Below are 26,932 nucleotides of genomic sequence, written 5' to 3'. Positions count from 1 at the left end.
TTTCGATTTTTATCACATTGAAATTAGAAAATTTGCAATCAAGCTCAACTGAATGTATAATTAATGCTTTCAAATGTTGATCAGACCCGTTTCAGTTTTTCAGCTGAAGAATCTTGATTTTGAAAGTTCGCATGAGATGGCAATGCTTTGTGCTGTATCTGGTGCAGTCTTATTGCATCGCGCAGCAACACTCCCTTCAGTTGAATGAGCAGCTGAGCTCGCCTGGATTATTGGAGCAAATCAATCACCACAATTCACTCTATTCAAGTGGAAACTTTTGCAATAATGAGCGCAACTCATTTTTATTGCGTATCAAGAGTTCTGATTGGAGCGAGATGAAAGCAAGCGTTAAATTGAGGAATGCATCACTGGAAGTGAGAAAAGGGGGTTTCACTCCAAAAGAACAAGAACATGTGCATCTGGAAGGAGAGTCTTTGCTTGTGCTGAATGACTGCAAGATCACTTTTTGTGGACGCTCACAGAAAAGCCTGATTTGCCACCAAGGTGGGAACATCCATTTGCGCGACATATCGTTTTGCTTCGCTGATTGTCACGCAATTTCAGTTCTACCAGTTGTTTGGTCGCAGAAGGATCATTCGTCGGCTGTGGGTGATGGGAATCTGATTGTTGAGAATTCTGCTTTTTCGTGTTTTGAACTGAAACAAGGGCCATTTTTGCACTCAGAAAGCATCTCTTCTGTTTTGCTCACACAAACACTCTTCTTCAACATCTCCACTGCAGTAACAAACAGACAATCAAATATTTGCACAGAAAATGCCTTCACATCGATGCTGAGCAACTGTGTATTTTGCTATGTGGATGATGCGATCTATGGGGGAATTGTTGCTCTCATGAACAGCCAACAAACACAGCTCTTCACAACCAACTGCTCATTTGTGCGATGTTTCCATTCTTCGAATGCCCGCAATACATCCACTCATGCTGACATTTCGAGTTCTATTTCTTTCATCTCAACAGATTTTGAAAGTTGCTCAGGGGTGAAAGGAGGAGCTATAACAGCGAACGACCATCCATCACTTGCTCTTTGTATTGTTGATTGCAAATTCAAGAATTGCACAGCATCAGGAAAAGCTGGGGCATTATTTGTCTTCAACATTATGTGCGTGCATATCAAAAAATCAAATTTCTCTGATAATTCAGCTTCTGATAGAGGTACAACTGAGTTTTTGAATATCTCAGCTGGATTCTATATTGGAGATTGCCATTTTGAATTCGGAAAATCAACAAGTGGAAATCATGCTCTCATTGTGACAACATATATTGGGGCAACAAGCTGTGAATGTGTCTGCCCGAATGAGCCCTCCAGGCATTGCGCAAGCTCTTCAAGCTCTTTTTCATCAGATATCACAGGATTTTCACCAAAAAAAGAACAAACTGAACGTATCATTCCTCAAAAAAGAAATGATGAAGAAGGAAGTCTGGTTGAAAGATGCTCTTTTCAATATGGCTTGGCAGCAGAAGCTGGAGGAGCTGGTTCTATTCAGTGTTGCAATAGTCCTTTTTCAATGAAAGAATGTGACTTTCAGCACAACAGAGCAAATAGTGGTTATGCTGGGGCAATTGAATTATATCTTTGGAAAGGATTTGTTCTTCCCAAAACGTGGTTATCTTATTGCTATTTTCACAACAATACTGCTTCCACAGAATTTGGAACTGATATTTATTTTTTTTGTGATTCAGAATACACTTTGACTTCGGAATTGCTTTTCAATTGTTTCTCATCAGAGAAATCTTCAAAGAGTGTGAGTAATTCGACACATGATTTTTCTGATTGGATTGGTGAGACTCTGATTGAAAGATATGTGAGCACATCTGGTTCAGATAACAAGAGCATGTGCGGGAAAAGTGAATCTGATGCATGTCTGACAATTGGATATGCCACCAGTCAATTTGTGAACTGGATGGATTGCAGCATTCATCTTCTGAGAGGAAGGTTTGAACAAGAGGGAACAACGATTGAGGTGGGAGAGAAGAGGATTGGAATCAGGGGCAAAGGGAGAGCAGACACAACAATCAGCTCGCAACTTCTTGAGAATGGAAAAGAAGCCCTGTGGTTGGTGAGTGAGGGGCGACTGGCAATGGAAAGTCTGACTTTTGTGAGGGTGTGTGAAGAGGAGCGTCATGAAATGCAGAGAATGATTGTGTTGAAAACAGCAACTGGAGATGGGAGGATAGATTTGAATGATATGAGGATTGAAGGGGAAAAAGCAACAGAATCGCTGAGCTTCAGTGCTCCTCTTCTGGAGGCAAAAGGAGGAAAGATGAGTCTGAACAACGTGGAATGCACATCAATGCGCTCTTCAGTTCCTCTTTTGTCTCTTTCGGAGGGAGGGTTGCTGGAGATGAATCTGTGCAACATCTTTGGCATCGAGTCAATCGGTGACTGTCCGAGTGTTGTTGATGGATTGGCGCCAAAGGGGATGATATCATGTTCTGAGTGCGTTTTTGAAGGATGTTTGGGAAGAATGAGCAAAAAAGGCGGATGCATGAAAATCACTGTGGATGCTGACAAGGAAGCGATTCTGCTGAATGGCACTTCGTTTGATGGATGCGAAGCATCGACAGAGGTTGATGATGAAACAAAAAGTGGCAGAGGGGGTGGGATGTATTTGGATGCAACACTCGGATCAGAGATAAGAATGATGGAACTTCAGTTTTCTAGAAACAATGCTTCATGTGGGCGAGACATCTATTTTGTGTGTGAGGATCTTCGGGTGAGTGTCACTCAGCTGATGTTTCCGTTTTGGAGCTCGATTGAGAACAAAGAGAATTCGCTGTTTGGGAGCGATCACCAGGTGGCAAGGGGATGTGATGTTGATCTGTTTGTGTTTCTTGAAGGATTTTTGGGGAAAGAGGTGTATGTTGGGCAGAGCGGAGAGGATGCAACATATTGTGGCCATGTGCTGTACCCATGCAAAACACTGGATGAGGGCATGAAGCATTTGGGCTCTGTTGAGGGAGATGGAAGAATTGTTGTGAAGGAAAATGGGGTTTGTGGAAAGCAGTCGAATATTTCTGGTGTGTCTGTGAAAGGGGTTGGGTCTTCGGAAACAGTTGGAATTGAGTTGAGCGAATCACTGAGCGGGAGTGAAAAGGATGTGCTGGTGAGTGAAGCAGATGCAACATGGGAAAGCGTGGATTTGCTATTTCCGAGCTTGTTCATATCTCCAGAAGGAGTGGAGTCGCTGCTGAATTCACGAAATGGAGTGCTAAAGATGTGCTCCTTTTCATTTTTGAGCTTGACATTTCAACAGAAGGTTGGGTTTTGCCTTCTCAAGGCAGATGGTGGCAGAGTTGAAATGATGAGTGTGAAAGTGATTGGGAAGCTGGGAGTTCTCTCATTTGCAAGTTCTCCGTTTGCCTGTTCGTCGAGTGTTGGGGAATGGAAGATGACGAAATGCCTTGTGGGAAACATGAAGGTTGAAGGAGGGAGCATGCTGTGCATCGCTTATTCATCTCCGCAAAGTGAATGCAAGATATCGATGCAGAATTGCACGATCTCTTCTGTTGAAAACATGAATGGCTGTGTGTGTGTGCTGAACACAACGTCGAATGTCCAGACAACAATGATTGTTGAGCTGGATGCTGTGGTGTTTGAGGGATGCAAATCAGCAAAGTCAGAAAGGGGAGGAGCATTGGGAATGAGCATGGGATGTGGCAGCAGTCTGAAGGTGGTAAATGATTCACAGTTTGGAGGGTGTGGATGCAGTTCAGAGAGTGGGAAAGGAGGGGGAGTGTTTGTTGAATGCAAAAGCGATGGTGAGCAATATTTCTTTTCATCAATTGCATTTGGAGACACAAACAAAGCGAAACAGGGGAAGAATGTGTTTGTGATGAGCGACAAGCTGAATTCGAGTGTGAGCATGATGCACTTTGGAGATTGGATCTGCACTTGGAAGGAGGAACAAAATGCGTTTGTGGGAAGTGATGAGCATTTTGGTGAGGGTGTGAATTTGGGTCTGTTTTTGTTTGAGTATTTTGCACCAGAAATATGGGTATCTTCAGTAGATGGATATGATGCGATTGGATGTGGAGACAACAGAGTGATGTGTGGGACAGTTGGGTTTGGGATGGGACAGCTGTTAAGCGGTGAAAGTGAAGGAAGCCAGAAAACGCTCAATTTGATGGATGAGAACTGGATAAAGGAAGAAATGGAGCTTGACGATCACCAGATTGAATCGGGATTGGAAAATGAGAAGACCGCTCTTGTTGTGAGCTGTGAAATGAGTGGGAGCAGAGAAGATGCTGTGCTTGTGAGTGGAAAAGGGAGGTTGAGGATGCTGAGCATATCGCTTGGAAGTGCTCTTTCAGAGAGGAAAAGTGTGCTATTTGCAGTGAATCAGCAGAAAAGCGAACTGTGTGTTGAGAGATGTGATTTTGCAAAGCAGGGTGGAGCATCAGGGATGAATTTTAATCTGATTCGGCAGAGCTCGGGCAAAGTTGAAATAATCGGATGTGTGATTGATGAGTTGACGATGGGAGCTTCAGCATTTGTTGTTGGTGGTGGTTCGTCATATTTTGGAATGAACAGGACAAAAGTGATGAGAGTGGAGTTTGAGGAAGGATGTGCATTGGAGATTGAAGATGGAGGCAAACAGAATGGAGCAGAGGAGCTTGGAGTTGGGATTGAAGGGTGCATTTTCTCTTCTGTTCAGCAGACAGGAGTGGAAGAAAAGAGAAAGCCCAGCATTGTTGGCTCACATGTGTTGAGGAGCGGGTATTCTTTCGTTGTGCTGAACAGCTCGTTTGAAGGATGCAGTTCTGCAGAAGAGAGAGAAGGAGGAGTGCTGCATTGCGAATATGAAAGAGAGATGAAGTTTGAGATCAAAGACTCGAATGGAACATCGTGCAGTGCGGTGAAAGGAAAAGGAGGGTTTTTGTTCTTGGACTGCCATGGGGAGGGGGAGCTTGGGTTTTTGCTGAACAACACGCTGTTTAGGAACAACATGGCTGTGAAGGGGAGAGATGTGTTTGTTGTTTGCTATTTGATAAAGGAACAGATCAACGAGGGACAGTTTGTGTTCCGGATGGATGAAGGGGTATTCAACAGGACAGATGCGCTGTATGGGAGAGACTCGACGCTGGGGGAGGAGGACGAGGATATCAACCTGATTGGATATGTATTGTTTTACCGATCGGATACTGTTTATGTGTCATCCGCAAAGTTTGATGAAACAAGGATGTGTGGGTCTGTGTCTGCCCCGTGCCGAACAGTGGATGTTGGGAATGAGCATGTTCAGGGGGATTATGACAGGAGGATACTGATTGAGGGATGTGTGCCGATTGAAGGGTGGATGCGAGCAGAGAATGTTGTGCTTCAGAGAAAAGGGAAAGGAGAAGGGATGGTTATTCTGATGATTGGAGCAGAAGACGAAGCAGAAAGTGTGATCAGCTGCAGCGGAGATGTGATGCTTCAAGGGTTGAGTGTTGTGTTTTCTGAGCAGTCGGTGATTGGCAAGCAGTCGAGTGTTCTGTTGTGCGAAGAAAATGGAGAACTGTCGGTTGCCTCGTGTTCATTCGGGCGAATGAAAGTGAGTGAAGAGGGAAGTGACAACAGGTTGAGCATTCCATTTTCGCTTGTGAAATGTGTTGGTGGAAGTGTTTTGATGAATTCTGTGGTTATTGAAGGATTGACATTTGAGAAGTCTGTTCTTGTGTTTTCAGAGGGATCTGCTTTGAGAATGCAGGGTTTGAACTGCTTTGATGCTGTGCTTTGTGGGAGTTTTCTTGCATCAAGAGAATGCAAGATGGCCCTTGATGGTATCAATATTTCAGGGATCATTGCTGAAGCATCGATTTTTGAGATGCAAGGTGTGAAAGGGGAGGTGTCGATTGAAAAAATGGTGATGAAAAATGTTGAGCTGAGGAATGGAAGCATTGTTGATATTCAAGAAGCAAAACCCGAAAGAGAGCAAGAAGAGGAGAACAACGAGCCAGTTGCCATGATGAGTGTTTTTGAATATGCTAACATCACATCGAGTCACTCAGAATCGGCAGTCATTATGTGCAATGGATTCAGAGGAGCAATGAGATTTGCAAACTGCACTGTGAAGGAGAACAGAATGAAGAAAGAGAAAGGCGATGAGCTTTGTGTGTCCTTCTGCAAAATGGTTGATTTGGACTCATGCATTTTCGAGGGAGAAAAGAAAATGGCAGAGAAAGAAGAGATTGAAGAGGAAAGAAAGAGAGATGAACTGTGCAAGTGGAATGGATCACTTTTTGACACGATAAACAGCACGATTTGTGTGAAATACTCAGAGGTGGCGAATTCTCTGAAAGGAGGGATGTCCATATGGGGAGGGGTGGTGTCCATTGAAAAAAGTGAGTTTTGGAACAACAATCCGGAGGTGCCAGGGTATGGGTCAGCTCGGAGGAATGTGATGTGCGCAGGAGCAGGGGAGTTGAATGTGATGAGTCTGAAAGGAGGGGATGGAGTGTTGCCGAATGCATCGCTGTGGATTCTGAACGATGGGTGTGTTGTTGAAGGGGTGGTGACAGACAGAGAATCGTTGCTTTTCATTCCAGTTTTGGAGGATGTGAAGGTTGAGTGCACAGAAAAGAAGTGCGAGGTTGTGTTTTTTGGGCGTGAACTTATGCCTTGTAATTTGTCATTCCAGGTTGTATTTGCAACAGGAGACTCGAAACAAATTGATAAGCATGTGTTTTTGGAGGGAGGATATATTTCAGAATGTGAGGTGCGAGGCACAGTGGAAGACTCAAAAATGATAACAGCATCTGAGGAGACAGAAGTGTCGGTGTGCATTCTTTTTGGAAATGAAGATTCGCCATCATCAACCGAATCATTTGTTGTGAAGAACAGAAGCGATCTCAAACCAAAAGGGGATGAAAGAATTGTTGAAGGAGGAAAAGAAGGAAAATCTTATTGGTTGTTGATTGTGATTGTAATGGCTGCTGTACTATTAATAGTTTTGATAGTTTCAATTGTTCTTGCTATTAGGTGGAGAAAACAGAAGATAAGGACAGAAGAATTAGAAGAGATTGTGAATGATAACATCAAAAAGGATCCAAAGGCGTTTGAGATGGTTACGATGGAGATGTCGCCAGAGGAGCAGTGGAGGAGAGCCGAAAGGGAGGCTGAGAAGAAGAATGAGGAGAGGTTCAAGAAGAGGGTGTTTGCGAAAAGCTTGGGACACTCAGAGTCATCAGAGCATCTTCTATCTGAGAGTGACTCCACTGAATACATATTGGGAAAAGACTCAGATAAGATCCCTGATTGGGCATTAGAAAAGGAGGAGGAAGAAGAGCTCAGGAAGAGAACACCATCACCATCCATTTCATCCACTTCAACCACAGATTCAGAATCAACTTTTGTCCGAGGGGAAGAACTGTGCCCAACCACCTCATCAATGTCAAACCTTGTGGATGCAATGGCATGCTCGTCTCCTCACGAGAAGCTGATTGTGGATCTGAGGGATTCTTTGTTTATGTTGTTGCATGGAAGGAACGAGAAGAAGGAGGTGGCGATTGGCTCTTTGAAAGAAAGAGAGATGACAGCTGCTCAGATCCTGTTCTGGGTGGCTAATCTCGCTCTTCACTCATTTGATGAAATGGACAATCCGCTCTCTTCTCTTGCCAATCTGAGTCCGCACATTGTGCTGTTCTCCGAACACATGGTGATCTGCATTGTGATGCATTCTGATTTATTGTCCAATGATGATTCAGATTCATCATCGATCTCCTCGTCGACTGTTGTGACTTCCGCCAGCGATGATGATGATGACTCCCTTCCTTCATCAGCGTTTGAGGATGAGTATGAATTCAAAAAAGAGTGCATGAGATGGAAGGCACCAGAACTGGTGATCAACAAGAAAATGGAGGCAACAAAGGAATCAGTTTCATTTTCGATTGGGATGATGACGTGGGAGTGTCTGACATTGAATATTCCCTTTGGGGAGTATGAAGCAGTAATAGCTGGAGACAAGATTGTGAAAGGAGAGAGACCAAGTTTGGAGGGAATTCAACGCTCAAAGCATTTGCAAGCAGTTATTTCGTGCACTTCAGGGAATTCTGAAGACAGACCCACATTGGCCGATCTGAAGCGTCACTTTATCCAGTGCTTCCCAGCAAATGCAGTGCTGATCACAATTTCAGATGCTATTATCGATGAAGAAGATTCTGATGATGAACAAGTTGCAAGTGACAACAACGAAAGCTGTGGGCAATCGGAATCTTGAAACATGCAGATTTCCCTCTTGCACATTTAATGAATGAAACAATATTTTCAAATTGACAAAAAGACACAAGAGTGCATTTGCTTCGTAGAAGAAACATGAGATTTAAAAGAACTGCCATTACCTAAAGTTGCTTTGGGTTTTTGAAATAAGAGGTTTTTCAACAGAGAATTACAAGAATCATGTGGAATCGTATCATTATTATAGTCTAAAGCTTAGTCATCACTCAAACATTCACATAATATCATTGAAATTTCTGAATATGTTACCCGTTTTGCAAGCTCAATGAAAACGAATTTTGTTTGTATGTTGTCCAAAAAACATCAAATGTCAACAGCCTTTGCTTGGATTTGTGTTCAAAATGCAAATACTCAAAAGTTCTATTGGTTTGAGAGTGGGTTCCAAAAATGATTGTCTTTATTTCTCAAGGGAGTCATGATTAAATTTGACATTTCTTGCTCATTCACTTCACATTTAATCCCATTTCAACAAAACAATAAATATAGTTCTCAATATTTTCAAAGGTCTTTAAAACACACTTTTTCTTTCTTTCAATAGTCCAGATTCTTGAGTGAAAATTGAATTTGTCAAAAAGAAAAAGGTTGTTGCCAAAAATAAAATAGAAAATGGACTTTAATAACAAGATAGTTTATCAATATGCAAATTTGCAAGTGCATAACATCTCAACTCCCAAAGAAGATTGACACAAAACAATATGCATTTGCATTGTCTGCTGTTGTGTGCCAAACACTGCTTTGGTTCTGAAACATCAACGCACAAGCAAGCTGAAAGAAATCAGCGTGCTTTTGCAATCAAATGCAAATAAATGATAAACGGTTTTGCAGGGGAAAATGAGAAAAAAAGAAAGATTAAAAGAAAAATTTAAAAAGAAAAAAAATTAAAAGTATAGAATAGAAACGCATGAACGGAAATTTTTCGATTTAAAAGTGAAGAAAGAAAATAAGCAAAGAAGCAAAATTTCAATGAAAAGAGTTCCATCTCCTCTTTCACTTCTACCAACTGATAGCCTGTAACGATCTATGGCCAGGATTTGTAAAACCCGATATTTTTGAGAATCCAAAAACGCGGCACGATGATTTTTTGCCAAATAGATGAAACTGGAAACATAGCATTCATCCAAACAAGTACATTTTGAAAATCATTAAAAAATCAGGGGAAAAATGAAGAAAGAGAATTATGAAGGGAAAATGGGATTTAGCTATTTCAATAAAACTGCACAAATCACACCCCCAAAACTACATTCTTTGGAAAGTTGCACAAATACACGTCTTGAAGCACTCCATTGACATAAAAATGAGCTTCAGATGTTTCTTTCCCGCAATTATCAGGGATAAATAATTCAATCGAAACAACATCATAAATGTCATAGCTGTCCATGCACTTTGTAAGGCATCCGCCATGTGCAACACACCCACTAATTTTGATGAAAACGGAAATAATAATTGAAATTATCAAAAATGTTAAAAAGAAAATATGTCAATGTGTTATTTGTAACATATGGCCAATAAGCATAGGGCAGAGAAAGAATGAGAAAGAGAAGAATTAGCAACAAAAATTACATTTGCAGCATTTCTTAAAATGAAGCACACCTATTTTGATATCCAAAAGAATTGCTGTCTTCGCCCAATCTGCTGCGCATGTCAGACAGACTGTCTCTTCTGATCAGACCAATTCCAACAACAAAAGCAGGATTAACTCTGAAAGAGAACGAACTGAATTCAATAAAAGCATCCAGAGATAAGAAATTGATATTGATATTGTAATTGAAATTTAGATAAATCATGAACAATGTTTGGTTAATATTCTGAATGAAGCAGAAGACACACCATTCCCAAAACCCCTGGCAAAATGGAGCAATTCACAAAAGACAGAACAAAATGCACCAGCAACATAAGAAATAAAACGCATATGAGACAATCAACAATTTAAGAGAATGAAAGGCAGACATATCAAATAATAAATAGAACAGCGAACAAATTGCATTTCCAAACAAAAAAATGGCACAATTTCTAATAAATAGCATTAGAAAATAAATACACATAATTATATATCCATTCACTCACTTACTCATTCATTTACTCACTCTAATTCGCACACTTTGCTCAAAGTCTTGTCAACAGTCACCAGAAAGTTTCTATCAGATGCCAAGCACGTTGCAGTGTCTTCATCAATGCTTAAATAAGGCGCGTTGCTTTTGTCTGTCAGCAGCCGTAATGTACTTCTCAAATAAACAATCGGAATATCATCATCTTCATCTTGAACAACATGAATTTCGTATGCATCGTCTTTAAAATGAGCCGAAGACGAAGAAGATGAAGAAGGAGGGTGAAAATTAGCAGAAGAGAAAAGAGAAGTGGAAGAAGAAGATGATGATGAAGATGATGATGATGGTGGTGGTGGTGGTGATGAGGATGATGAGGATGATGATGATGATGATGATATCCTGCTAGAAGAAGAATGAAAAGAAGAAGGATTAGCGGAAGCGGAAGCGGAAGAGGAAGAGGAAGTGGAAGAGGAAGAGGAAGAGGAAGAGGAAAGCGGATTTGAGGAAGAAGAAGATGATGAAGGACAAGATAACAACCTATTTGAAGAAGAAGAAGAAGGATAAGAAGATGATCTATTAGAAGAAGAAGAGGAGGAGGGAGAAGGGTTAGAGGAAAAGGAAGAAGAAGAAGATGTTGTTGAATGACAAAGATCATCTTTTCTTGTTTCTTGTTTCTTTGATTCCTCCTTTTCGGAAGAAAACATATCAAAAAATGAATCAAAAAATGAACTTACACCAAAAGAAAGAGAATGAAAAGTCATCAAAATGGAATCAAAAAAAGAAGATAGAAAAGAAGTTGAAGTCACATTTAAAGACTTTGTTGATGCTAATGTGGATGATAACTGTGGCGAAGCAACAGAAGAAGTGGAAGAAGAAGTAGTTGATGATGGAGGAGAAACCCAACTAAAAACTCTTGAGAGAAAAGAAGGAAAAGAGGAGGAAGAAGTATAAGAAGAAGGAAGAGAAGAAGGAAGAGAAGAAGAGGAGGAGGAAGAAGAAGAGGAGGAAGAAGAAGAGGAGGATGAAGAAGAAGAAGAAGAAGAAGAAGAAGAAGAGGAAGAGGAAGAGGAAGAGGAAGAGGAAGAGGAAGAGGAAGAGGAAGAGGAAGAGGAAGAGGAAGAGGAAGAGGAAGAGGAAGAGGAAGAGGAAGAGGAAGAGGAAGAGGAAGAGGAAGAAATTGGAGAAGAAGAAGAAGCCAATTCACTGTCTATTGAAGCAGCGCACTCTTCCATCATTTTTCGGTGCATCTTAGGCATTTCGAGAAGATCACGACTTTTGTCAGTTTCTGTTTCTCCGCGTAGAAGAAATATCAAGAAGTTGAGGATATCATTGGTAAGTTTCTGCTGTTCTTGCAGTTGTTGCGATTGCTTTTGCTGCTGCTGTTGTTGCTGCTGCTGCTGCTGTTGCAATTGTTTTTGTTGCTGCTGCTGCTTCTGCTGTTGTTGCTGTTGAAGTTCTTGCAGTTGTTGCAACTGTTGCTGTTGCTTTTGCTGTTGTAATTGCAGTTGTTGTTTCAACTGTTGCAATTGTTGCTGCTGTTGCTGCTGCTGTTGCTTTTGTTGCTGTTGTTGCAGTTGTTGTTGCTGATGCAGTTGTTGTTTCAGTTCTTGTACTTGCTGTTGCTGCTGCTGCTTTTGTTGTTGTTCCTGCTGCTGTTGCAATTGTTGCAGTTCTTGCAGTTGTTGCAATTGTTTTTGTTGTTGCTGCTGCTGTTGTTGTAGCTGTTGAAGTTCTTGCTGTTGCTGTTGTTGTTGTTGCTGCTGCTGCTGTAGCAATTGTTGCAATTGTTGCAACTGTTGAAATTGCTTTTGCTGTTGCAATTGCAGTTGTTGTTGCATTTGCTTTTGTAGTTGCTGCAATTCTTGCAGTTGCTGTTGTTGCAACTGTTGCAATTGTTGCTGCTGCTGTTGCAATTGTTGTTGCATTTGCTTTTGTTGTTGCTGCTGCTGTTGCTGTTGTTGCAGTTGTTGTTGTTTCAGTTCTTGTAGTTGCTGTTGCTGTTGTCGCTGCAGTTCTTGCTGTTGTTGCAACTGTCGCAGTTGTTGTTGTTTCATTTCTTGAAGTTGTTGCAGTTGCTCTTGTTGTTGCTGCAGTAGCAATTGCTGCAGTTGTTGCAGTTGTTGCTGCTTCTGTTGTTGTTGCTGCTGCTGCTTTTGCTGTTGCAATTGCAATTGTTGTTGCAACTGTTGCAATTGCTGTTGTTGCTGCTGCTGTTGCTTTTGTTGCTGTTGTAGTAATTGTTGCAATTGTTGCAATTGTTGCAGTTGTTTTTGATGTTGTTGCTGCTGTTGTTGTTTCAGTTCTTGTAGTTGCCGTTGTTGTTGCTGTTGTTGCTGTTGCTGCAATTGCTTTTGTTGTTGCTGAAGTTGCTCTTGTTGTTGCCTCTGACACTGCTTTTGTTGTCTTTCCATCATACCCATCCTCCCCTTCAGCTCTTCATTAAATTCAGTCAGCAACTTGACCTTCTTCTCGGTCTCTTCTTTCTCTTGAATCAAAAGAGCCACAGATGCGCTCATATCTGTAGTGCTGCTCTTCGTATCCCTCATCAGATGTTCTCTGCGTTCGCCTCTTTGTGTGCTTTGTGGGTAATCTCTGTGTTTCTGCCAGTTTCCATTTGTGTCGTTGAAGCTAGTTCCGAGGCTGGGATGTGTCGGTTCGTATGTTTCCAGTTTCGTCTTGTCTTGTCTTGGAAGTTTAGACATCACACTCGGATAAGTTAGCACGTCGATCAAGTCTAATTCGCTGTCTGGGTTGTGGATTAGCAAAATCGATATTAGCGACACAATCCCTTTGTCAATTGAATCCCTGAAGTGATTCTCAACAAATCTCCTTGAGCCATTCAATGACAATTCATCCAAATCATTTGATGACAAAGGATGGAGCGTGCACAATTCAAAGAGCACCATTCCAAGTTGCCTGAGATCGGTTGCTGAGTCTGAAAACGCTTGAACAGCCGATGAAGATGAACTCGAAGACGAAGCGGATGCTTGTCCCAACGCAGATGATGGCTTCTTGATTCGTAATTCTCCTGATTGATAAAATCAAAAACGTTTTCATATTCAGATTTGTGTTGAATATTTAAAAAAAAAAGGAAAAACTTTTTCACATGCCTAGTTTCACGTGTCCATCAGGGGTCAGACGAATGTTGTTCGAATGAATGTTACCATGCTTCAAACCCATCTTGACATATTCAAAAAGCCCCAGCAAAAGTTCTGTAATGATAGTCCACAATTCCTTCAACAAATGAAAAAATTAAAAATTGATTTTTTTTGATAATATTATTTTATAAACTGCAAATATAACATTGTCAATAAATGCAATGTGCAAACCTCATTAGAATAGTATTTCCAGTGTTTTTTTCTCTTCTCAATATCATCTTTCAGTAAAGTTCCTTCACAGTACTCAAAAATAATGCGCAATTCGTTATCATCATCAAATGTTGCTTCTACAATGTTTTCAGTATATGGACTTTTGATTGTTTTCGCTTTCGAAAGCTTCAAGTTAATTTGTTCATTTGCCAAACAAAATTTGTCTTCAAAATGGTAATGCTTCAAAATGTTCTTTTCTCCATTTTCTTTCACTGTGCTGAACACCCTGCACTCATCAACATTCCTCAAAAACTTCACAGATTTATCTTTCAGAGTGAAATGCATAGATAAATTTATAGGTGAGTCAAATTTAGCAACTTTGCAAAAACAAAAAACTGCAAACATTCATCCAATAAAAATTGCTCAAATCTCTTTTCTGCTTGAGATTTTGCCATCAAAGCTATCTTACGTTTGTAAAGAAAATATTTAATATAAATATGCAGAATAACGTGGAAAAAAGCAATTATTGATGAATCAAACTTTGTTAAAGACAATATAATGGTTGGACTTTTTAAAAATGAATATTGGTGTTTGTTTTCAAATTTGTTTGAAAATTTGCTTGTGTTTATTTGAAATAATATTTGTCGTTTTTGCGATTGTTTTCCAAAAATGTGATACAAAATTGAATATTTCAGTTTTTGTTTTCGTTGATAAAACACTTCGAAAAAAATTTATGTTTTCTTTTTGTTTTCAGAACTTTTGAAACATAAAAGGATAATTAAAACAAAATTGTTATGTTGAAAAATAAGTTTTATCAAAATGGTTCAACGTTTGACTTTTGAATTAAAAACTCTGAAAATAATGTTCTTCTATATTTGTCAAATAAATATTAAACTTTTTTTCGATACTGCAACGTCATTCAAAGCAATTACACTTCTTCATCATCAATCAAAACATCTTATTGGAGTTTTTTCAATCTAAGTCCAAATTGGAGAATACGATTGAAATGAAAGGGAAATATTGAAGAATTAAATTGGCGAAGAGAATAAAAAGAAGAATTAAGAGGAAGAGAAACAGAAGGAAGAGAAGAAAAGAAAGCAAACTTACCAGATCAAAAAAAAAACCTGGACGCAATCAATGAACTCAATTTTTTGCTTCAGAAAATCCTTAAAAGCAAAATTAAGCGTTGAATGTAATTTCTTTTTGAAGAGAAAGTTATTTTTTCTCGAATTCGATAAAAGCGAACAGATGTTCAGATCAATGTCAAATGGAGTGAATCAAAAAGCGAATGAACCATCAATTTACAGAATAGTCTTCAAAATTTATTGATAATTGAGAATTGTAAACTCTGTTAAAATATTCCAATATAGTTTGAAAGCTTGTGATGATATCTTCGAATCCTTCTTCTTCCAATTTTTCAAACAATTTCCTTTTTGTTGCCTTTCTTTTTGCCTCTTTCATTTCTTCGTTCTCCTTTCTTTTCAATCTTTCCGAAGTCTCCATTAAACACGTCAAACAATTTCTTGCGGTTGAATCATTCAACGTTGTTCTTCGTATTATCTCAAAAATAGCACCAACAGCTCCGTAATTCACAAAGATATCAAGGTCTGCAGTTTCATTACGTGCTAAAAGATTTTATATCAAAATGATCCAAACGATTATTTCTCTTTCATGCTCTTTCACTGCTTTGCACAATCCAACAAGGCAACAAATTAGTCTGATTAATGCCTCATCATCATGCAAATTGCAATGATAAAAAAAACCCAAAATAACATTTAACTATCGACCGACAATCTTCGTTTCTATCATTTCTTTTTCGCCTTCTTCTTCTTCTTCTTTTCTTTTTCAATTTACACATTTTTTTAATTCTTCTTGTTCTTTTATTGCTTCTCTCATGAAATGAAGTTCATTCATAATCACTTTTTCTAAGCTTTTGCGATATTTCAATCTATAAACCAAAAATTGCAAAGCTGATTGAAAGGCAAGTCGCGTCAGATTGCGATATTCTTGATGATATTTGATGATTTCACTCGTCTCCTTTTCATACAATTCATATTTCACTTTCTATTTAAAAAATATGTTGAAAAAGATTATTAATAAAACATAAAGAAGCGTTCATGCACAAAATTCACAAATGCAGCTTAATGCCAGCAAAGCCATTTCCACTTCTTTTTGAGCTTCTTCGGTCACATCTTTAGTCAATGCAGCTTTCAGAAGGCAAGGCACACAAATTTCTGTCATTTCTTTTGATAAATCTCCAAGAAAATAATTGAGAAAAAGATAGCATTTGCTGAGATCAACCAAAAACTTTTCGTTCTTTTCTCTTTTTCCATATTCTTCAAGAATCACTTTCTTGAGTCTTTTGAGCAGCTGGGAATAAAAAAGTTCATCTTCATCAACTTGATAAATTATTTTCCAATAACCTAAGTGTTTTAGAAATGAAGCTGCATTTTCAATTGTCAAATTCTTTTCTTCAATCATTTTGGTATTTTGTCAAACAGCTCAATCCCGAAAATAGACTTGAATTCTTTTTCATTCGTTTCATCAATCATTTTATTCATTTCAAGGATTTTAACTTTCTGTTCAATTTCAGTGCAGCCTTCCAGTTCATTAAGCAATTCTTCAATAAAAAACAAAGAATAAAAAGAAAAAAGCAAAAATTCAAAAAGCAAATATGTTTGCAAACCAGTGCATTTTTGAGTGGCATTCTCCGTCTGCATTTTTGAAAATACATTGCAGTCAGAAAACAAGAAGATTTAGGCATTCACATTGAATTCGCATATGTTTGAACAGAAGAAATTAATGAAAAATAAAAAACTCAAAAAGACCATAGTAATATATGCATTCAAACCATTCTATCTTGCGATGGCATTTTCGGCTTGTGATTTAGAAGAAAAAGAACGCTTTGTTTTTTCTAAGTTTGTTGTTATGGATTCCACGATCAAATAATTTTTTTAAAACTGGAATATTCATGCACTGATTGAGAGTTCAATGAGTGAACATTTTCTATAAAATTTGAAATATTATTTCCTATGATGACAGCTGGAAATGAGGCAATGCAATATTTTTGAAATTCTTTCTGATGATTTTTTGTAATTGGATGGACAAACGAATGCAACAATTTTATTAAAAACACAAAAATGCTAAATGAATGTTATTTTTTTATTATTCCATAAATTGTGATAATATTTCCATCTATATGGGTGATGATTTTTGAATCCACATTTAACATATCAAAAAACTCGAAATGAAAATTCTCTTTGAATAATGATAAATGAACACAAAAATTTTATAACTCTTTTCAAATATACTTAATTCATGCAAATTTTCTCAAACATCAAATTTATAAAAACAATTATCAAGCATTTTTCATTTTATTGAAGAATTCATTTCCTAAGAAATAAAATAATTAAAGAATCAACACTCCAATAAAAGATATGATTTCAAAAATAATCACCAATATTTTTGCTTGGTGAAAAGATGGTTTCCTTCGTATTAGAGAATTAATGTTTGAAAATGTGAAGCACAATTTCAATCAAATTTTTATGTTGCAACACCAAATAAATCGGTTATCTTTTGCTGTAATAATATGTGTTGAAATTCGAATCCTTTCTTTATTTCCGCATTTTCATCAAATGGGTTTTTGTTCACTTTGTCTCCAAGCTCGTCCAAAGAGCACCATCAGATTTAATTCACATTATCTCTCTTTTTCATTCCTTTTTTCTTTCGTTCTTTCCTCACATCTGCTTCTGCAAGAATTTTGTTTGCGAAAGCAGTCAATGTGTTTAACTCTGATTATTCAGCATAAACCATTTCTTCATCTTATTCTTTTTCTTCTTGTCTTTGTTTTCTTTTTTGTCTTCTTTAGATATTCAAATAATGATTCTCATCGCTTACACTTTCTTTGTTAACATTTCCTGTAACAAACAAATTCTTTTGTTTTGAATGCTGATTTATAAACCTTTATTCATTTCTTATTCAATAAAGATGCAAAAGAGGAAGATAAAAATGAATTCCAGTGGAATTTGATGATGATAATAATTATTTTTAAAAGAATGAGAAGAAGAAGATGTTGAAGGAGAATTATTTCAATAATCACGTTGGTGGAGATCGTGATAAATCTTTTCGATAAGAAATACTTTTCATGTAATAAGTACTTTCCTTTTGCTTCGTTTGTGAAGCTGAACAGTTTGGGTCTCTCATTCAGTCTTAAAAAGTGCAAAAAAGTGGCTTCAACACTTTTCAAAGGAAAGCATTTCACAAAATGTAATTTGATTTAGAATGCTAGTTGTTGAACTTCATATTCTCAATTAATCAAATTGATTTTTAAAAAAAAACATTTTTTAAATAAAACCTTCCATTGGTTGAGCGTCGGAAAGTGATTAAAATACCGTAACTTTTCAATATTAATGAAAATAATGAAAAATTAAATCCCAATAATTCGGGTGATTATATTGAAATGGGACAAAATTATATAACTTCAGGCATTTTCATTGAAAAATTATGCACATCAGATAAACTTTTTGTGATCAAAAAATGTGAAATAAATGGGTTTATTTTTTGAAATACATGTGAGGTCACAAAACATAATGTTATTATTTCAATGATGTTAGTTTAAATATATGAAAATCTTATTTATTTTGAAATCTGATAAAGTTTAATAAGGTTATAAGTGAAACAATTTTTATATGCTTTGTGCATAAAAAGCTTGTAAGTTCATATTTTCCTCCAAATATAAAACAATTTTTGAAATGCTGATTCTTCAACAGTTTTATTTCTTTGGAGATGTTTTATTCATTCAATAAAAAAGTCATGATAATTGTTAAATATTACAATTGAAGGGATTATATTTAAAAAAAAAAATAACGTTTGAAAGAGGTTACAACTAATCAGTGTTTATTTATCAATATTCAAAGTGAATTTTCAAACAGATAATTTATATTGTGAAAATGTGGATTAAAAGATAATCAAATATATTATTTGTCGAAAAACACAAAAATATCCGCTTTTTCTGACAAAAATCATCGTCATGGAAATATGATATTTTAAGAATAAATTTATCTCATATTGTGAGACTATCCATTTTCAATAACTATTTTGTATTGACAAAAAAACAGGATGCTGAAAGTTACACTTTATTCGCTATTGAATTCATCGATGCATACACTTTCTGAATTATTTATGATTTAAATATTTTTCATTAAAATTTATGAAAATAAAAATAACTTTCCTTAATAGGATTATGCATAATAAAACAATGTGAGGGGTAATCATTGAAAAATAATTAAATCTCCATGGCGATGATTTTTGTCAGAAAAAGAAGATTTTTTTGTGTTATTCAACAAATAATATTTATTTGGATTCGATTTTTCATCATTTTTTCGATACGATGATTTTTTGACATTTTCTTCGCTTTCCAATACTCAATCAATAAAAGGCTGACACACTGATTTTTTGTTTCAGAACACTCAATAAAGTTTGTTTCGAATTAGCAACTAAACAATTTTGGAGAAAGTTCACCATATGTCTAAATTATTTTGAAAGGTTCATTTTGTTTAATTTTCAAATAAAATTAAAATTTCATATTTCGATCAAATTTCTGTTCCCACTCACCAAATTTCGCTGTCATGAAAGCAAAATCTAGACAACGTTTATATTTCCATTTTAGTGAAGTTTCGTGAGTGGAAACAGAAAATTTATCGAAATATGAAATTTTTCTTTATTAAAAAAATTAAACAAAAGGAACTTTTTAAAAAAATTTTGTAATATTTGAATGATAAGTGATGGATATCACTGAAGAGTGAAAATTAAGAGTTAGGCTATCATGTCAGTGAAATTGAAATCATAATACGAAAAAGTCAGATATTTTTTATTTTTTCCACTATGATTTAAACATGTGTTTCAGAAATAAAAATATTTTGAAACGTCAATCAGAAATTGTGAATCCATATCAGTTATGATTTTTTAAAATATTATATTATTTTTACTGATTTTTAGAATTCTCGTTATACAAATCAATTTATATTAATTTTTATCATTTTATTATTTTTCGTACTTCACTTTGTTTCAAAAATAAAACAAAAAAACTTTCCAACCAGATTTTGGTTCCATTTTAGTCACTGACATCCCTAACGGTCCGGCGTTCAAAAATTCCAATTTTGACTTTTTGTCAATATCATTTTTGAAAATCAAATTCTTATTATTCGCTTATTTGAATTAATATGATGCAATATTAGCATTTTAAATTATTGTTTTCATAATTGGGGTTTTGACGTGAAAATTATCTCTCGGTTCGTCAGGAAGCCAAATTTGTCTGTAAATGGTCACAGTATGACACAGGTTTACAGTTATATACCTTTTTTATTTTTAAAAGAGGTAAATATAATTTATTATTGATAATAATTAATTACTATCTTTAAATTTCGTGATATTTTTTTTTTGCAAAATGACTTTTTATAACATTCTTCAGTAATCGAAAAATTCAAGTTGAATAAAAGTTTATCACTCAGGACAAATAAAATTTGAAAATATTTGATTAATAACTTTTTCGAAGATCAAAAATAACATATTTAATATTTTTAAGTCAAACTCCGTTTTTTATCAAAGTTTTTCTCAAGACAGAACACAATTCTTTTTACTTTTTATGCAAGAGAACAAAGACTTATTGAAAAATTTTTCTCACAGAGAAACGTCACGCTCGCTTTTCGGGCCTTCTGGAAAGTTTTTTTCCAACAAAGGCAAACAGTTTTGTTGAAATTATCTTTTATTACAAAATTGTTCAAATGAAAATAATTTTTTGCTTTTTTCTTATTATGTGTGTTTTGGAATAGAAAGCTGCATTTTCCGCTTCCTTTTGATTCGCCTTTTTACAATGCAAGATTGAATGTATCACCAGAAATTGAAAATTTCCTTCCTTCGCTAGCATCTCTATTACCACATACTTTTTATTCAAATGCTCAATCTTTATCTCCTCGAGGGCAAATGACCAATTCCGTTCCTGTGATAACTCTATCTGATCGATTACCTACAAATTCTGTTCGACTAAAACCAACAGAAGCAACACATTTGTATCGAACATCTTCTCAAGGAAGCAAACATGCTCCGCCTGTGTTATCAGGAAAATCTTTGTCTTCTTCAACAACTTCTCCTCCTTCTTCAAAACATTCCACGTTAACAAGAATTAGAAACGACAGAACCCCCCAATCATCAGCAGTGCTGCGCTTGGGTCCATCTACAACTTTGCTTCCTTCTGCTTTTCCAGCTCAGTCGGATTCAGCGTCGCCAATGCAAAGTCGATCTTTGTCAATGACAGCTGATACCAATGTCTCATCTCTTGTTACCCCGGTAAAGTTCAAACGTCAATCGTCTTTATCTCCATCTCCGCAGAGAGGAATGTCTCCTCGAGACGAAAGCGATACGAGTGACAGCAACAGCAACAGCTGCAGCTGCAGCAACGACGGCAGTCTTCGCAGCAACAGAAGCCGAAGGGCGATGAACCGCACCTCCAGCAGGCATTTATCTGCCAACTCGAGCGAAGAAGACAACGAATCCAATGCTGCCAACGAAGGCGATGACGACGACGAGGAGGAAGGAGACTACTCATTCTCGTCTGCCCCAGTCGCTGTGCGCAGCGCCCGTGTGCCTGTGGCCGTGTCGCCTCCGAAGTACAACGGGGTGGTCTATAAGCACCAGCACCTGCTGGAGGACAAGATCTGCGACGGGCTCCCGATTACCCCTCCTCTCTCACCGTCCTCGCCGTCGTCGCTGACACTGCCTATATCTATCTCTATGTCACAGCTGCTAACTTCACCGTCTCTCTCGCCGTCCCATTCGCAGTCCTCATTTGCGCCGGTTGTGGTGCAGAGCAGCGGAGGAGCTTCTTCTTCTTCTTCTTCTTCTGCTGTTTCACAAGCTCCACAGACACCTCCAGCTAAAAAGAACATTGAAGGTTCGAGTGACTACACGCTTTCACCCTCATCGCCATCTTCTTCCTCTTCTTCCTCTTCTAATTCTAATTCTCCTACTCTTTCAGCACCCACTTCACCAACTACCCGCGGGATTCTCCTGTCCCCAACTGCTTCTGCCCTTTTCCGCTCCTGTTTTGCGAATGCTGAGGTGTTTCATCTGCTCCCTGCAGAATGGATGAAGGTGCTCTACAGAACAAACAACGGAGACAGCGAAGAGGCAAAAGAAGGAGCAGAAAATGAAGGGAAAACTCAGTCAAGCACAAAAATGAATGCAAATACAAATACAAATACAAACATTAATGCAAATGCTAATGTGAATGTGAATGTGAATGTTAATACCAATCCAACTGAGTCCAAAGCCAGAAGTTCAAGGCCTTCTCTTCCGCCCATCGTCGTCTCCCGCACAGCCGGCCGAAAATGTCTGGAGGCGCTGGGCAAACTGAAGGACGCGATGGCAAAACAGGCTGGCTGCTTCCCGTTTGCAGCGCTTGAACGCTTCATTGCACCGCTTCTGTTCCTCAACGGATGGGTTCCTACATCTGCACTCACAACTTCAGCAGCAGTTTCTACTACTACTACTTCTTCTTCTTCAACCCCAATTCTTTCTTCCTCCGCTTCCTTCACCTCCCTCCCCACCACCAAGCACTTCCCCCACTCGCCCGACTCCGACACCTTCAACTCAACTGAGCTCAGCCGCATCGTTCTGCGAGCTGCGTCTGTGGCTATCGAGTCCCATCCGCCCAGTGCGTATCTCTCTCTCATTGCGTGTGCAGTCTTTCTCCAGTCAACCAGCCAGGCAAACGACAAGCTTTTTGCCGAGGAGCACCTTCTGGCTCCGCTTCGACAGCTGCTGGAGCTTCCGCATTACTCGGCAGAAAGAGCAGATCTGCTGCTTTATGTGCTGGCAGCGCTTAGGAACTTCACACAGACGTCGGCTGAGAACTGCCATGCGGTTGCTGTTGGGGGTGGGATGGAGTCATTGGCAGCGCTGGCGGAGGGAGTGCTGGTGCCTGCGGTGGTGAGGTGGAATGAAAAAAAGAAAGGGAAAGAAAATGGGGGAGAGAAAGAGAATGGGAAAGATTCATTTCCTGGATCTTTGATTCTTAGTGTTTCACAATCACAATCATCTGATCAAGCTATCAATTCTTCTTCTTCTTCTTCTGTTCCTTCATCTTTTGCCTCTCGTTCTGCTTCCTCGACGCCTCTGATTGAGTTCCTGTCAAATGAGCCAGCGATTTTGACATGTCTTGTCATTCATTTCACTTCACTTGTCAAAAATGTTTCTTCTGATTTCTCAACAGCCCTGCCGTATTGGCTGACGACATTTGCGCTGGAAGAAGAGGAGGAATATGAGAAGGAGAAGGAAGAGGAGAAGAAGAGGGAGAGGGAAATGAAGAGGAAGAAGGGAGAAGGGAATGAAGAAGGGAATGAGAAAGGGAAGAGGAAGATGGGAAAAGGTGAAGGTGTTGAAGAAGAAGAAAAAGAAGAAACGAAGAATTCTTCAAAAAGAGATAATAAAAAAATGCATGTTACAAAAGGCGAAGAAGATGAAGATGAAGATGAAGAAGATGATGATGACAATATTAAATCAGAAAGAGGGAAAGGATCAGGCCCAGAAGGAGAAGAAGCGGAAGAAGAAGAAGAAGAAAGATTTGCAGAGGACGAAGACGAAGACGAAGAAGAAGACAACGATGATGACGAAGAAGACGAAGAATTGGAAGAAGCTGAAGTTGTCACAGATAACTTGAGCAACCTCAACCTCAACCTCAATCCGAGTCAGCATCTTCGCCTTAACAGCAATCCATCCTCACATTTGCTGCCTTCCAGTGAATTTGACAGGAGTTCCAGTGAAAAAGGCAACATTGATGACAAAGAAGAGCGCGCCAGCCGTCTTTCTGTGAAGTCAACAGCTTCTCGTTCAGCGCAGAAGAGGAAAGAGAGAAAGGACCTGCTGAGATTGGCATTGGGGGAAGATGTGGGAGATGAAGGAGATGTTTCAAATGGAGGAGCTTTTCAAGGTTCATCTTCTTCTTCCTCTTCTTCTTCCTTCTCTTCTTCCTCTTCTTCTTCTACTTCAACCACCTCACTTCTGATACCTGATGACCGATTTCTGGATGAGCTGAACGAAGACAGCAAAAACGGCAGCAGAAACCGTTCTCTGTCACCCGACCACTACAACTACTACTATTCGCATTCTTCTGGCTCTCACTCGCCTTCGCAGCCTCCTCAGTCCACAACTGCCTTTTACAATGCTTATTCGTCTGCGCATGCTGCCCCGACTTCTCCAAGCGCTACTGGTGCGTCTGCCCCTCTTTCTTCTTCGTCTCCTTCTTCCTCTTCCTCTTCCTCCTCTTCTTCTCTTTCTGTTCCTCTTTCTCTTATGCCTTTATCTGCCTTTTCTGTGACAGAGAATCTTCAACCTTCTTCTTCTTCTTCCTTCTCTTCCTCCTCTGCCCCTCTCCCTCCTTCTTCTTTCACCTCCATTCCTTCCATTGGCATGAATACTTCAATGAACAATTCATCATCAAGATCAAATCCCTCTCATCATTCGCATCTTCAGCTTCCTCTTCCTCCTCTCCCCCGTCTTCTTCTACTTTTCACTTCACATCTTCCTCTTTTCTTATCCTTAAACAACAAATTCGTCACCTTAAACATTTCAGTTGTGTTATTCCGCATGTCAGTATTACCCCAATCTGCTTCTTTGCTTCAAAATAAGCGCCGGCAAAAACGTGCTTTGAGAAAAATGGAGGAAAAAGAAGGAAAAGAAGGAAAAGAAGGAAAAGAAGGAAAAGAAGAGGTTGATAAGAAAATTGGAAGTTTTGGAGATAAAACGAAAGCTGTGTTTGAAGAAAACAGAGTGGGAGAGGATGAATTTTTGATTCAGAAGAGCATTGTGCTACAGTTGGAAAATGTGGCAAGTGTTATGCAGACTGCTTTAAAAGCTATTTCTGCTTCAAATACATCATCATCTTCTTCTTCTTCAACAACAACAACATCTTCTTCTTCTTCATCCTCATCCTCATCCTCATTATTTGGAATCTCCGTTGAACCAGAGCTCATCACCTCCACACAACATCTGCTGAGTGCTGTGTCTAACCTAACAGGCAGCGTGCTTCCTTCCACAAACAACGATTATCGTCGTGTTTGGGTTCGATTCGGCCTTCTTCCTCCTCTTTTGAAGATTTTGGATGTTATTTTGCATTGTTTGGAAAAGAAAGGCAATATTATTGACAAGAGTGAAAACGGAGAAAACGGAGAAAAAACAAAGAATTTATCAATGCAACAGCATATTCAGCAAAATATTCAATTTTCCATTCATTCATCTTTTTATTCAGTTGAGGAGCTGGAGTTTCTGACGAGGTGTGTTTCTGTTTGCTCGCAGCTCAGCCGAGAAAGAACTGCCAGAAAGGAAATGTGTTCACGAATGGAAATGATTAGACTCGTAAGTTTTGCTGATAAAATGTTGAAAATGGCTAAGTTGAAAAAGAATGAGAAAGGGAAAACTCAAAAAGGAGAAGTGAAAAATGAAGAGGAGAAAGGAAAAGAAGAGAAAAAACGAATGTTTAGAAAAGAAGAAGAAGGATTTCTGTTGGTGTTTATGTTTTTGCTGACGAATTTGCTGAAGGAAAAAGATTATTCATCCAATCAGATGTTGTTTGTCACTTCATTGCTGTCTTCTGATCTGTCTTCATTTGGTGCTTTTTCATCAGCTTTATCTTCATCCTTATCATCATCATCAGCAACAACAACTAATTCTTCTTCTTCTCAATCTTCTTCTTCTTCTTCTTTCACAGCAGCATCTCTTTTAACACCTCACGCTTCTTCTCTTTCTCTTTCGCTTCTTATTTCCTTTGCAAATTCTGTTATCAGAGAACTGGCTTTGTATGAAGGCAAACCAGAAATTGTGATGGAATCAACAGAATTGATGACAAGTTTGACAAAAGTGAATGAAATTCAGAGAAGCCAATATCAATCAAAAGGTTTGTAGTTTGAAATTATTTGATGAAAATGTCTTGGAATGAAAAAAAAGAAAAATAAAATTTGAAAGTTGCAAAACACGAAACATTTTTCTTTTTAAAAAAATGATATTCTCTTTGAAATTGAATTTTTTCCAATTTGAACTTTCAATTTTTCTTTTTGCAAACTTTATTTTATTTTATTTGAATGCAATCTTTTTTTTCCCATTGTAACAGAAATATTAGACGTTTATGTGAAGCTTCTGTCACACACCAATACAGAAGTCTTAGACAATGCAGTTGTTTGCCTGTCGCACTTATCGCAGTCAGCTGAAGGAGCAGATGCGCTGATGGAATGGAAAGCACATAAAGTGAGAGAAGAAAAGGGGAATGTTTCAAGCAATTTCAATGATCGAAGAAGAGAGTTAGAGAATTCGGTTGGAGGAGAAGAAAAGAAAGAGGAGGAAGAGGAGGAAGAGGAAGAGGAAGAAGATGAAAGGAAAAATGGAATTATCCCACTTCTTTTACAGATCATAACAGACTTTGGGCTTTCGGATCTGAAGCTTGTCACAGACATTTGCATAAGCTTCGGGAATATGCTGTATGCAACATCTCTTTTTTCATTCAGAAATTTGAATTTTTTATTTTTGATTTTTTATTTGGATTTTTTTTTTTTTTAATATTTTATTTATTCTTTGCATTTCCCAATAAAAATAAAATAAATTTAACAATCTTTTTTTCCCCCCTTCAATCTTTCAGTTCTAACTCCAAACTTGCACCATCACCAACGCACCAGCTTCTTGCCTTTGACACATTGTCGACTCTTCTGTCTGTTTCAGAAGGGTGCGTGAGCAATCCACCTTCGATGATGAAGAACTTAAGGCAGACGGCGAAGCGTGCGAAGGATCTGTTTTCGAATGCGGATGATGTGGAGAGCTTGAACATGGGCACAGTGGATGAGGAAGAGAGCGAAGGGAGAGAAGGGAAAAGAGGAGCGGGTGATGTATTTGGTGATGATGATGATGGACTCTGGCCATAAACAAACAAATTAATAAACAAATAGAAGAGGAAGACTTTTTCCCTTCCCCTTTTTTTTCTTATTTTCCTGTTCATTTTGTATTTTATTGGATGATATATTAATGAGTGTGAGCAATGTTTGTATGAAAATACTTTGTTTTTTTGAGTGTTTGCAGGCTGTTTACGTTTCATTTGAACACGTTTTCACCACTCGTTTCATTCTTTTGTTCCATAAAGCTTTTAATCACCCCCATAAAGTATTTTTAAACAGAAAATTGTATTTTCTTTATTTTTTTGAAGGGAATTTCATTATTCATAAAATGCATTTCATTGTCATGTTCTGTTGAGAAATTAACATCTTTTTATTCAACATTATGTAATTCCACAAAGAAAAATTTTCCTTGTT

General features: G+C 38.0%; 5 protein-coding genes across 5 annotated transcripts; 3 read left to right on the top strand and 2 right to left on the bottom strand.

The window, feature by feature from the left end:
- Window positions 1-131: 131 nt before the first annotated feature.
- MONOS_6769 (uncharacterized protein) lies at window positions 132-8,735 on the top strand (the record flags this gene model as incomplete). Its single annotated transcript, XM_067877028.1, has 1 exon — window positions 132-8,735. One exon carries the CDS (start codon window positions 132-134, stop codon window positions 8,214-8,216), a length of 8,085 nt encoding a protein of 2,694 aa, XP_067721396.1. The 3' UTR covers window positions 8,217-8,735.
- A 1,578-nt stretch (window positions 8,736-10,313) lies between these two features.
- Window positions 10,314-10,982, bottom strand: MONOS_6770 (uncharacterized protein; the record flags this gene model as incomplete). The annotated part of the gene is made up of 1 exon (XM_067877030.1): window positions 10,314-10,982. One exon carries the CDS (start codon window positions 10,980-10,982, stop codon window positions 10,314-10,316), a length of 669 nt encoding a protein of 222 aa, XP_067721395.1.
- A 61-nt stretch (window positions 10,983-11,043) lies between these two features.
- MONOS_6771 (uncharacterized protein) lies at window positions 11,044-12,721 on the top strand (the record flags this gene model as incomplete). The annotated part of the gene is made up of 3 exons (XM_067877031.1): window positions 11,044-11,223; window positions 11,531-11,555; window positions 11,616-12,721. The coding sequence occupies 3 exons, from the start codon at window positions 11,044-11,046 to the stop codon at window positions 12,719-12,721; spliced, it is 1,311 nt and encodes a 436-aa protein (XP_067721394.1).
- Window positions 12,722-12,723: 2 nt separating this feature from the next.
- Window positions 12,724-14,041, bottom strand: MONOS_6772 (uncharacterized protein; the record flags this gene model as incomplete). Its single annotated transcript, XM_067877032.1, has 5 exons — window positions 12,724-12,878; window positions 12,986-13,306; window positions 13,389-13,512; window positions 13,608-13,912; window positions 13,990-14,041. The coding sequence occupies 5 exons, from the start codon at window positions 14,039-14,041 to the stop codon at window positions 12,724-12,726; spliced, it is 957 nt and encodes a 318-aa protein (XP_067721393.1).
- A 6,128-nt stretch (window positions 14,042-20,169) lies between these two features.
- On the top strand, window positions 20,170-26,921 carry MONOS_6773 (uncharacterized protein). Its single transcript, XM_067877033.1, has 4 exons — window positions 20,170-20,330; window positions 20,417-25,533; window positions 25,747-26,110; window positions 26,269-26,921. Exons 1-4 carry the CDS (start codon window positions 20,230-20,232, stop codon window positions 26,546-26,548), a joined length of 5,862 nt encoding a protein of 1,953 aa, XP_067721392.1. The 5' UTR covers window positions 20,170-20,229; the 3' UTR covers window positions 26,549-26,921.
- The last annotated feature ends 11 nt before the right edge of the window (window positions 26,922-26,932 follow it).

This window comes from Monocercomonoides exilis, assembly GCF_001643675.1.
Source record: "Monocercomonoides exilis strain PA203 chromosome Unknown scaffold47-789622, whole genome shotgun sequence".
Lineage (NCBI taxonomy): Eukaryota > Preaxostyla > Oxymonadida > Polymastigidae > Monocercomonoides > Monocercomonoides exilis.
Note: the sequence above shows the minus strand (reverse complement) of the source record. Positions and strands in the feature narration are given on the sequence as shown.

Coding starts and splice junctions, on each gene's coding strand:
- MONOS_6773 (XM_067877033.1), top strand. CDS start 20,230: ATGCAAGAGAACAAAGACTTATTGAAAAATTTTTCTCACAGAGAAACG. Junction 25,534..25,746: donor AAGCCAATATCAATCAAAAG/GTTTGTAGTTTG, acceptor CCATTGTAACAG/AAATATTAGACGTTTATGTG. Junction 26,111..26,268: donor ATAAGCTTCGGGAATATGCT/GTATGCAACATC, acceptor TCAATCTTTCAG/TTCTAACTCCAAACTTGCAC.